The sequence below is a fragment of the Saccopteryx leptura genome, chromosome 8 (assembly GCF_036850995.1).
Source record: "Saccopteryx leptura isolate mSacLep1 chromosome 8, mSacLep1_pri_phased_curated, whole genome shotgun sequence".
NCBI classification, from domain to species: domain Eukaryota; kingdom Metazoa; phylum Chordata; class Mammalia; order Chiroptera; family Emballonuridae; genus Saccopteryx; species Saccopteryx leptura.
The window spans coordinates 57,243,093-57,255,198 of NC_089510.1; the positions used below are offsets into that span (position 1 = coordinate 57,243,093).

Here is a 12,106-nt window from a genome sequence, read left to right on the forward strand (position 1 = left end):
AGCAGATGGTAGCTTCTCCTGTGTGCCCTGACTGGGAATTGAACCCGGGACTTCCACACACTGGGCCGATGCTCTACTGTTGAGCCAACCGGTCAGGACAGAATAGTATTTTCTTTGAAGAAAGAGTCCTACTGTTACAAAAGGTCTCTAAAGACAGTTATTTTAAATAATGGTATTTAAAAAATGTTTATTTTGCAATGTTCTAGTCTGGCTTTCAGCAACTCAAATAAATGAAAATATCTGGACCTATTATTTAACTGTTTGTAATAAATAGCTTAAATAGTCACTCTACTATGATGTGCCCTAAAATTCTATTTATTTTAAAAAAATTTTATTTATCAATTTTAGTGAGAAAGGGAGGGAGGCAGGGAGAGAGAGAGGAAGGAAGGAAGGAAGGAAGGAAGGGAGGGAGGGGGAGAGGGAGGAAGAGAGAGGGAGGGAGGGAAAGAAAGAAGGAAGGAGGGAAAAAAGAGGGAGAGAGGGAGGGAGAGAGGAAGGGAGGGAAAGAAAGAAAGGGAGGGAAGGAGGGAAAGAGGGAGGAAGAGAGCAAGGGAGGGAGGGAGAAAGAAAGGGAAGGAGTGAGAGAGGAAGAGAGAAAGCAAGGTAGAGAGGGAGTGAGGGAGGAAGAGAGCGAGGGAGGGAGGGAAAGAGAGAGGTAGGAAGAGAGGAAGGGAGGGAGGGAGGGAGGGGGGGAGACACAGGAACATCTATCTTTTCTTGTATGTGCCCTAACTGGGGATTGAACCAGCAACCTCTGTACTTTTTACTCTTAACCAACTGAGCTATCCAATCAGGGTCTAAAATTCTATTTAACAAATTCTTTTCAGAATAAACAGAAATATGATAAAAAATTAGAATTATATATTAATTATCTCAATAAATCTGGGAAAAAGCCCCAACAACAAAACACTACATTTAAATATATACACTAATACTGTGCTTACTTGAAAGTTACTCAGTCATCCACCTCACTTAAATAGGTGACACAAATTCAAGTGGTAGGCAATAAATACCTATTTATACATGTAAAAGACTCTCTGAAGTCTATTTTCATTCAGTCTATACTGACTTCAAACACAAGCAAATATAATTATAAAAGATTTTCATCTTAAGTACGGGGTGGGGTAAAAGTGGGTTTATAATTATGAGTACTCAAAACACAGAGTTTATTTTTGTATCATTTATTAGTATTGCATTATTTTCCATACGAACAACTGTAAGCCTACTTTTGCCCCACCATATATACAGATATTCAGTTATGGAAGAAATTTACATGTATGGTACTCTTCATTTCCTCAAAATGCTGGTCAAAGTGGTTTTACAAAAACACAGCATAAACTGAACGCAGATATTCTTAAGTGGAATATATAACAAGAACACTGACATATATGAATTGTACCCTTGTTCTCTAACTGTGGAGCACATAAGTTTTCAATAGGGTCTTGTCAGTTAGAAATATTGTTAGTACTTGAAAAGAATACTGATACAATGACCAAATTATTAAATATTTATTTAAAATAAATAATAAAATATGAAAAATAAATTAAATATAAAAATTAAATACTAAAAAAATCTGAGAAACTGTCAGTCTAAAGGAAGCTAAGGAGACATAACAATGTAATGAGGTATCTGGATGAGATCCTGGAAGAAAAGAAAAATGAAGAAAATCCAAATATAGACTTCAGTTAATAATAATGTATCAATATTGCTTCATTAATTTAAAAAATGTTTTCTGGTAATGTAAGATGTTAACAATAGGTGAAACTGAGTCCAGGATAATGAAAACTCTGTATAACTTTTCTATAAATCTAAAATTATTTTAAATAAAAAGTTCATTAAAAAAGGTTAAGAAAAGCAACATGTTCTGAAAATACCCATGGCAAATTTTTTAATATGTGAACTTATATAAAAGAAATGAATATTACATGGTTCTGTGTTTGAAAGATCTATTCCCTTGGATTATAGATGAAAGAACAGTACTGTACTATATATTTAAAGTTGGTTAAAGCAACAGATGTCAGCATTAAAAACTTAAGATAATAGTTTTTTACCCTTTCAAGTGTGATTTCTTCATATTCATAATCTGCATCAGTGCCATTAACCTAATGGGGAAGGGGAAAAAGAAGTAGCAAAGAAATTTAGAGTATAGAATTTGAAATTGCAAGACATAATTTTTACATAATTTATTAATGAAAACCTGTAAAATGTGACAGTAATAAAGTGATATAGCTTCATTTTAATAATTTTAGGAAAAGTTTTCAAGGAATGGAAGAGTGCAATGTGATTAATGAGATAACATTCATGGTATGACTTAAAATATAGAAAGAGTATATTCAGGTTTTAATATTATCGAACTCTGACTCTTTTTCTCTGCTTTGATTCACACATCTTAATCAGTTGCCTATTCTTACTTATTTGAATACTTCGATTTTTCTGAAAATCATCACCTGTTTTTCTCATTTCTATTACTTAGGTTCAAGGCTTTGTTAATCTCCTCAGTACTGATATCAATGTAATCTACCCAATCAATCTCTTAGATTAGTATTCTCTATTGCTCAAATCATTCTGTGTTTTATGTAGATAGATATTTTTGGAGCCCATGTCTAACAACACACTTCCAATAGAACTTTCTGAAACTCATACAAAGTTTTGTATGAATTGACCCCAATCTATCACTCAGCTTCATTATTAACATACATATGCCACATCTTCAAGAGCCTTACATACTATCAAATTTGAATGATTTGCTCTTTCCTTTACATATGCAAGTTCCCACCTCCACATGTTACTTTAGTGCTTCCTCTGTCACACATTTCTCTTACATATTTCATGCCCAAATTTGATTTTTTATTTTATTTTTTTGCATTTTTCTGAAGCTGGAAACGGGGAGGCAGTCAGACACCCACATGCGCCCGACCGGATCCACCCTGCATGCCCACCAGGGGGCGATGCTCTGCCCCTCTGGGGCGTCGCTCTGTTGTATCCAAAGCCATTCTAGCGCCTGAGGCAGAGGCCACAGAGCCATCCTCAGTGCTCAGGCCATCTTTGCTCCAATGGAGCCTCGGCTGCAGGAGGGGAAGAGAGACAGAGAGGAAGGAGAGGGGGAGGAGTAGAGAAGCAGATGGGCGCTTCTCCTGTGTGCCCTGGCCGGGAATCAAACCTGGGACTCCTGCATGCCAGGCCGACGCTCTACCACTGAACCAACCGGCCAGGACCCCAAATTTGATTTACCATTCAAGTTCTTGCTCACATCTTACAGACCAACCACTTTCTCTTATTCCTTCCAATTTATTCCCTATTCCCTCCTGGAAGAAGAAATTCCCACAGTGAGGGCCACTGATGAAGGATGAGTTATCTTTGGAATCAGATTAACTAGGTTCAAATTATTGCTTTAACATTTCTGGTGACATGAGGGTGGGTAAAATACTCAGTTTAATATTATAAATCAAATAGACACTGTGATAAACTGCATTTCTCTAGATTCCTACTATCTCCCATCCTACATGCTCTTTTACAATGTGACTCAACACTATCCTACCATTAAGACATGTTGATTTTCCCTCCCCTTGGATCTAAGCAGGTCTTAGATGAGTTTTTTTTCTTTTATTTTTTATTCAGTGGGAGGAGGGGAGACAGAGACAGACTCCTGCATACAACCAACCAGGATCCACCCAGCAAGCCTATTAGGGGGTGATGCTCTGCTCACCTGAGCTGTTGCTCTGTTGCTTAGCAACTAAGCTTTTCTTAGCACCTGAGGCAGAGGCCAAGGAGCCATCCTCAGTGCCGAGGGCCAACTACCTCCAATTGAGCCATAGCTGCAGGACGGGAAGAAAGAGAGAGAGAGAGAGAGAGAGAGAGAAACAAGAGGGGAAGAGGTGGAAAAGCAGATGGGCACTTCTCCTGTGTGCCCTGACCAGAAACTGAACCTGGGACATCCACACGCAGGGCCAACGCTCTACCACTGAGCCAACCGACCAGGAGAGTTTTGTTTTTTTAAAAAAAGCGTTATAAATCATGTTGTGAAGTTTTGAAGCTAGGTCATGTAGTGTTCGCATTTGTCACAGAACACTGCCTTAGAACCCAGCACCTATTAAGTGAGGGAACTCAGCTTATAAGATATTCAAATAAAAAAAAAAGAGAATCAAAGCCCTTGGCCAAAAGCCCCAAGGTGCACTCCTAATCAACAAACAGCTGCTAGCCATGTAAATAAGGCTACTTAGGATCATCAAGCCTTTTCCAATGCCCCAGCCAACGCCATGTTAAGTAGAACCATTCAGTAACCCAGAAAATCATGAAAAATAATGAATTGTTGTTTTTATAAGCCACTAAGTTTCGGACTAGTTTGTTATATAACAACACAATAATGAAATGATAGAAAATGAAATTATGTAAGCTACTTTGCTTTCCTTACCATCCAAAGCAGCCCTACATGCAAGTCCAATTCAGAGCGTAGGAGTTTTTTCTTAAGAAATTTTGAAACCTATTTCTACTAATATTTTGGGTTCTTATTTCTTATGGCTGTAAGGGATTCAAATCCAACTGCTACTTTGTTTCCTTTTCTTTCTTACCTTGTGAATAAGGCTTCTAAAACTTTATTTTTGTTTTTGATATTATAAGTTATCCATAAATTAATTTCTATGCATCTAGAGTACAGGATGGTTATACATATGCATACCCTGCCAACTTGACTGAAAGCCCTTTTCATGAATAAAAATAAAATCCTTATCAGCAGCTATACCATCTTCCTTATTTTAAAGGTTATTTGTATCATCTTTATTTATTTTTTGTTCATATTTGCTTAAGCCTATGACAAAGAAATAGTTTGTTTTTATTTTTTTTAATTAGAAAGAGAGAGAAACACAGATTTTGTTGTTCCACTTATTTATGCATTCCTCCATTAGTTTATTCCTGTACGTACCCTGGGTGGGGATTGAACCTGCAACCTTGGCATATCAGGATGACACTTGAACCAACTGAGCAATGTGGCCAGGGCCAAGAAATAGTTTTAACATCATTTATTAATCTAGTACATTCTATGCTACTACTTTCGGCTTTTGTTTTTATTGATTCTTTATTCTTTCTTTAAACCAGGGTTTTTTTTATCGCTGGTCTGTAGACCGGTACTGCTCTGTCAGAAATTTCATGCCAGTCCTCCAAAGAGTTAAGCACCCTGATGTTGCTTAAAAATTATAGACCCAATAATTATAGACTCCGTAATCTTCATAACAACATCAAGGTAGTTAACTTTTTCATTGACTGCCACAAAATTTCTGGCAGACTGGTGGTTGAAAAACACTGTTAAAAAAGTTGGTTGAGTGCCCAATTCACTTATGCTTATTACATTTTTCTATGTTTAAAAACATCCACTAAATTTAATAAATTCTCCTCAGCATTTGGCTTTGGAAAAATCCCAAAATTGCTACACTGGGCTCTATGTTTGTTCATTCATTCATTCATTTCTAAGTACAGAAGTCTGAAAGTTTATTCTGGAAAATATTTTCAAGAAAGTGTGCTTATATGGCCCTTCTGGTGTTATACTTAAAGTTTTTGTATTGTGACTTTATGACTTCTGCTTTAAGGCATTTAAGATTTTCACCATCAAGCCTTCTAAAAAGGTAGATACTTAGTAAATGTCTTTGGTGCTTATTTAATGCCACAGCCATGATGTATTGGTATTTGGTGAAAATTCTAGGTAGGACAGAGCATAAAGCAATTTAAAAAAGGTGAACAGTGAGGTCATGTAGACTCCAAATGACTTATTCCTAAACCCTCAATAACCTGAAACTGTCTGATAATTTCACATACAGAGACAATTCAATTACAACATTAAACACTTTGAAACTGGGCATCTAAATACCAAGTGTACACTAACCAAAACACAAATCACCGTATTTCCCCACATATAAGATGCTTCCATGTATAAGATGCACCTTAATTTTGCAGCCTGAAATTTGAAAAAAAAAAAAAAAAAAGCATTACATAGTTATTGAACTCAAGTTTTATTCATTATAAAATTCATACAACTCATCACTGTCAAAACTCCCACCCATTAGCTTGTTCTCATCTGTGTCTGATGATGAATCACTGTCTTCATAAATTGCCTCGTCCTCAGTTCCATCTATGGCATTTGAAATGCCACACTTCTTAAATGACTTGACAACGATCTCAATCATGATATTATCCCTAGATCTTTTCACCCAGGTACAAACTTCTCCTATAGTTGGTCTCTTCACTCATCCTGCTGGTGTCCCCAGAAGACTTCAACCACTGCTTCCATTCATCTCTTATGACAGCTTTGAAGGATTTGCTAATGCTGACTGACATCAAAGAGTTGGAGCTGGGATGTCAAGCCTCCAGGTATGACAGCAAGTTTTGTTTTTTGCTCTGCAGCCACCTTCTTTGTGTTTTTTGTTATATGTGCCCTGAACTGATCAAACACCAATGGGGCAGGTTTGTTTAAGAGCCCACCTGGTCTCCTTCTTCAAACTTTCACAAACCAGATCTTCATCCCATCCTGATCCATCCAACCCTTGTCATGAACGTGGATCATCACTCCTCAAGGAACGTCTTCTTTTGGCATTGTTTTGCGTTTGAAAATCAGCATAGGAGGCAGCTTGGTTCCATCGCAACAAGCTAGAACAACTGTAGAATGGCTCTTTTCATGTCCACTTGTCTTCACAGTTAGTTTTCACCTCCTTCTTATCAACAGTTCTGTTACTTGAGACATCAAATTGAAGGGGGACTTCATCCATATTTGAAATCTATCCCAAAGACTATACTTTCAGGGATCATTTCTATAGTTTGAAATCTATCCCAACTCAAACTGATGGGTCTTTCGACATTGAATGACAAAATGATGAAATTCAAGGACCTTCTGTTCATAGCTTTCCAGCATCTTTTGGGCAAGTCTGGTGTGTGTATGCATGCTTAGTCCATTTTGTTTCATGAACCTGAAGCATCAATTGTGTCCTTTGAAATCAGTAACTTCTTTTTATCTTTTTTTTTTAAAGTCAGGGGTTTTTTTTTTGTTTTTTTAAAAGATTTTATTTACTCATTTTAGAGAAGGGGGGAGAGGGGAGGGGAGAGAGAAGGGGGCGGAGCAGGAAGCATCAACTCCCATATGTGCCTTGACCAGGCAAGCCTGGGGTTTCGAACCGGTGACCTCAGCATTCCAGGTCAACGCTTTATCCACTGCGCCACCACAGGTCAGGCAGTAACTTCTTTTTCATCAGCAATTCTTTCTGCTTCATGCTGAACCATCTTTGTAGACACAGGAATTCCAATTGCCCTTTGCTCTTCAATCCGTATCTTCAATTCCCTCTCTAAATCAGGCCATTTTGCTGACTTGCCTCTTACGGCCTTCTTCTGAAGTTGCGTTTTCGGTAGGGTTTCTTTGTCCTGTAGCCAGTCTCAGATTGATTTCTCAGTTGGAGGAGGACCAAACTTAAGTTCAGCAGCACGATTTCCATTCACTTTTGCAAACTGGATCACTTTTAACTTGAATTCAGCACTGTACAAAAATCTTTTCTGAGCCGTTTCTGGGCAGAATGTGGCAAAACATAACCTACCATAAAATACCGGTAACAAGTGTGAAACAATGAGCACAAGACAACAAGCATGAAAAAGTAGGAAATGCAAATAAAAAAAAAACTATAACCATTGTATAAGATGCACCCAGTTTTCAGACCCTAAATTTTTCAAAAAATGGTGCATCTTATGCATGGGGAAATGTAATTATCATATGATGCAACAATTCCACCTCTAGGAAATGAAAGCAGGGACTCAAACTCAACAGAAGAAAGAATAAATACAATTTGATATACACAATAGTGGAATGTTATTTAGCCATAAAGAGAAATGAAGTTCTGATACATGCTGCAACAACATGCCTGAACACTGAAAACATTATGCTGATAACAGAAGCCAGACACAAACAGCCACAGGTTGTATGATTCTATTTATACGAATGGCCCAGAAAAAACAAAATCCATACGAACAGAAAGTAGATTAGTGGTTGTCAGGAACTGAGGGAAAAGCAGAGTAGGAAGTAATTGCTAATGGGTACAGTGTTTGTTTAGGGTGATAAAATGTTCTGGAATTATAAAGTGACCAATCACCCTCCTTTAGGGAGGACAGTCTTTCTTTTGGAAGTTCCGTCTTCCTCGAAAAGTGTCTTCCTATGTGTTCTCCTTTTTGATAATGGAAGACTAATCTGTAAATGTCTGTATTTGATCGATGCAGAGTCGATCCATTGCATGTGATGTGACGTATTTGTATTTGACATGATGATTCGTCAAGGATCAGTACAGTGCAGTGAGATGCAATTATGAGAAACGTATGCACTCTGCACGGAGACCTTGAGAGAGCGCGTGATATACCAAGGGCGCAAAATGGCTTTGTGTACTTCTTACTGAAACATGACAGGGCACATACGACATTGTAGACTCATGATTATCTCTTTCTCAATGAATATTCAATCATAGACAGGTAAGCACAATTCACACTTAATATTAGTTCATTATCCATTTAATGATTTCCAAATACATATAATTTTATTTACAAGTATTTTCCCGAAATTCGAGTTTTAAAGTGGAAATTTAACCTCAAACTGTATCTATTAATAACATATTTTGATTAAACAGTTGCATAAAACAGATGTTTTTTAATTAGAAAATGATAAATACACCCAAATATCACTCCAAATTAGTGGTTTTGTTTGATATTTAGTTTACTAAGTGAGTACTTTTTTTCTTATAATTATTATTAAAAATTAATAGGCATGTAAGTAATTACAATATAAAATATTACAAATGTTTTTATTATGTATTTATATTATAGTGTATTATTGTTGCAATGATTGTTTCTTTTATTTATGATATTATTTTCTTCAATTTATTTTTGTCCTCCTTTTCATTGTAAAAAAGTTGGTCATCTTAGGAATTAGAATGTGGTAGTAATGGCATAATATTACGAATGCCCTAAAAACCACTGAATTACAGACTTTAAAAAGTAGATACTGTGGTATGTGAATATCTTTTTTTGGGGGGGGGACAGAGACAGAGAGTGAGAGGAACAGACAGGACAGACAGACAGGAAGGGAGGGAGATGAGAAGCATCAATTCTTTGTTGCTACTCCTTTGTTCACTGACTGCTTTCTCATATATGCCTTAATGGGGGGGGGGGGGCAGCAGTGACCTCTTGCTCAAGCTGGCTACCTTGGGCTTCAAGCCGGAGACCTCTGGGCTCAAGCCAGTGACCCTGGGCTCAAGCCAGTGCCCATGGGTTTGTGTCTATGACCTCATACTCAAGCCAGTGACCCCGCAATAAAGCTGGTGAGCCAGCTCCAAATCTGGATGAGCCCATGCTCAAGCCAGCGACCTTGAGGTTTTGAACCTAGGTTCTCTGCACCCAATCACAGTCCAATGCTCTATCCACTGTGCAACTGCCTGGTCTGGCAGTATCTGAATATCTCAGCATAAATCTTTTAAGGTTTAGGTATAGACAGAAATGCAAAAGTGAGGTATAGATAGAAAGTGGGATGGGAAGTCCTCCTATAGTTTCTCCAGAAACCAGAAAGGATGTTCTTAATCACTTGATTGCTGGCCTAGTTAATTATTCTGGAATGTGATGACCTTTCTTTGTTCTGAGGCTATGCAGGAAAGGCCCTCCTGCAATAGCCTCCAGCCAAAATTTGCCCATGTAAAAAGGTAGGGTCTCAGACCACCCCTGAAGCTCCAGAGAACTCTTCCTCATTGATATGGTGGCAGAGCCCAGGCTGAAGCTTCCTGCTCTGGGGATGTGTTCCTCCATGGTTTGGTGAGATTTGTACATACTCATAATTCTCTTTTTTTAGTCTATTGCTTTAACTAGCTATTAGTCTATAACCAGGCTGATGTTTCTTCATCTAGTGATGTTGTGAAGCTCATCATTGCATTGATTTTTTTTTCTTTATTCTACTTTAGGTTACATAAGTTTGAAACCTTTTTTGATTTTGCCTTATTTTTTATTGTTATTAATCATAATAAATTTCCCCTTAAAATCCATCTGTAATTGCAACTTTGTACTGCGCTGCCTGCACAGCACATATGTTAACAAAAGATCAAAAAGTTTAACACCATACTGTGATGGTGACAGTATGAGGTAAAAACATAGATAACTTTTCACTGAAGTATTATAAATGGGTAAAACTCTATGAAGTGCTATTTGTCAATAATGATCAAATCTAAAAATTGACACACTCTTTGAGCAATCTATGTTTATGAGTATGTTCTAATTATATACTCATTCTGATATGGCTGTTACACTGTAATCCTGAAATCGACATTCTTTCTTCTCCAGAGCTTTCTGGTGAAACTTGTATGGCTGACAGTGATATATCGCAGTCATGAGAAGGCTGTTACTGATACGTTACAGTGGTATGGTTATTAGTATTGTTGACATGACTTTTTCATTTTTTTTCTTCTTTCCTCTGTAAATCCACTATATGGCCAGTAGCTGTGGCCATCATGGCCATGCACATACAGGTTTCCTTAGATTCGGAGAGACAGTAAAAAAACCATGGAGCCAAAAAATGGTGGGCCATTCCTTTATTCAAGACTAATACTGGCTGATGAGCAAACACACAGGGCTCCCAAAAGCCACGAACACATTCTCAGGTTCCACAACCAGAAGAATCTTCTTGGGTCTTTCCTAGAATCAAAGGCCTCACCAGTCCCAAAGCCCCTCAACTCTGGTTCCCTATCTGCCAACATAGTTTTTTCTCTGCAAAACTGGCTTCTCTCTCTTTCCTTGCCATTTTGGCTTCCTTCTCCCTCTCCTTTTTCCTCTCCTTTCTTTTTAAAACTTTTCTGGCGTGAAAACCTCTCCTCTAGCAACATTAGCATAACAATGGCCCTTCCCAAGCAGGAAGGTAATTAGCAATTTCACAGATCACATACCTGGTGCTGCCCAGCGCCATTTTTAACAATAAAAGTAAAGAAACTCAAAAATTATATTTTACAAACTCATTTGCCCAACAACCCACCCACTTGCTTCTTGCTTGGTAACCATGTGACTATAAAAATCTCCAAGACACCACTATTCGTGGCTCAGACTTTCAGAGTGCTAACTCCTTTGGGCCTGACAGTGTAATGAACTGGTTCTCCCACTCTCTTAGTGTCATTTAGCTTCTTGGACATTCCAGTCTGCCGTAACATTTGGTTCCCTGACTAGGAAGCCAACCGTGCTGGCCCTTTACACCACTGGCCCAGCAACAGTGGCCACTGGGTGCTTGGGGCCCCCCATGTGAACGAGGCGGTGCCACCCAACATATTCCTCAGGACCTCCTTCCCAGAGGCGAAGCCAAGGCTAACGGGACTCAACGGAGAGACTGACTAGCCATTTCAGGATGCTAATCTGGACAAGGTAAGGTCCTAGGACCAGCCACCCAGTCAGACCCATCTCTGGACAAAAGGGGAGCTTGATCACCTCTCATGGTCTCAGAATTGAGACAGGGATACCACTCGAAAGGGGGGGGGGGGATGTTGAAACTTCTGAATGAGTGTATTTGTGTGAATGACTGATTATGACTCCACGGCACAAGCTACGGAGTCTGTCTGGGTCCTAACCTGCGGTTCTGTGGTGACATCATAAGGTATAACCGTAACTTGTCTCTCTTTTGGGAGACAACCAGGCCCGGCATTTATACAAGTGCACCTTAGCCAAGATACACCTTAAAGTCTAACAAGAGACGCAGGCAGGTGGGCAACTGAGTGCCTTCTCCTTTGTTTTGCAACTCCAGGCATGGGAGGGGTTACTGGAAGGTCACATTTAGACTAGACATGGGGTTTGGTCAGTCTAAACCCACTGTATTAGACTGCATGATTTGGAATTTTAAGAAGGGGTTTTCTAGCCTGACCTGTGGTGGTGCAGTGGATAAAGCATTGACCTGGAACCCTGAGGTTGCCTAGTCAAGGCACATATGGGAGTTGATGCTTCCTGCTCCTCCCCCCTTCTCTCTCTCTGTTTCTCTCTCCTCTCTCTAAAATAAATAAAATTTTTTTAAAAAAGATAAGAAAAGAAGGGGTGTTCTGACAATTATGGTATGAAATTGATGTTTGGAAAACTC

The 12,106-nt window shown here is 38.6% G+C and overlaps 1 protein-coding gene across 17 annotated transcripts in view; it reads right to left on the minus strand.

Annotated features, from left to right (window-relative positions):
* DLG1 (discs large MAGUK scaffold protein 1) overlaps positions 1–12,106 on the minus strand; it is a 301,581-nt gene that overhangs the window by 132,461 nt on the left and 157,014 nt on the right. For all 17 annotated transcript variants that reach the window (XM_066347976.1, XM_066347975.1, XM_066347974.1 and 14 more), the window contains one exon: positions 2,052–2,102. In XM_066347976.1, coding sequence (XP_066204073.1) covers positions 2,052–2,102 — 51 coding nt within the window. The remainder of the gene's footprint in view (positions 1–2,051; positions 2,103–12,106) is intronic.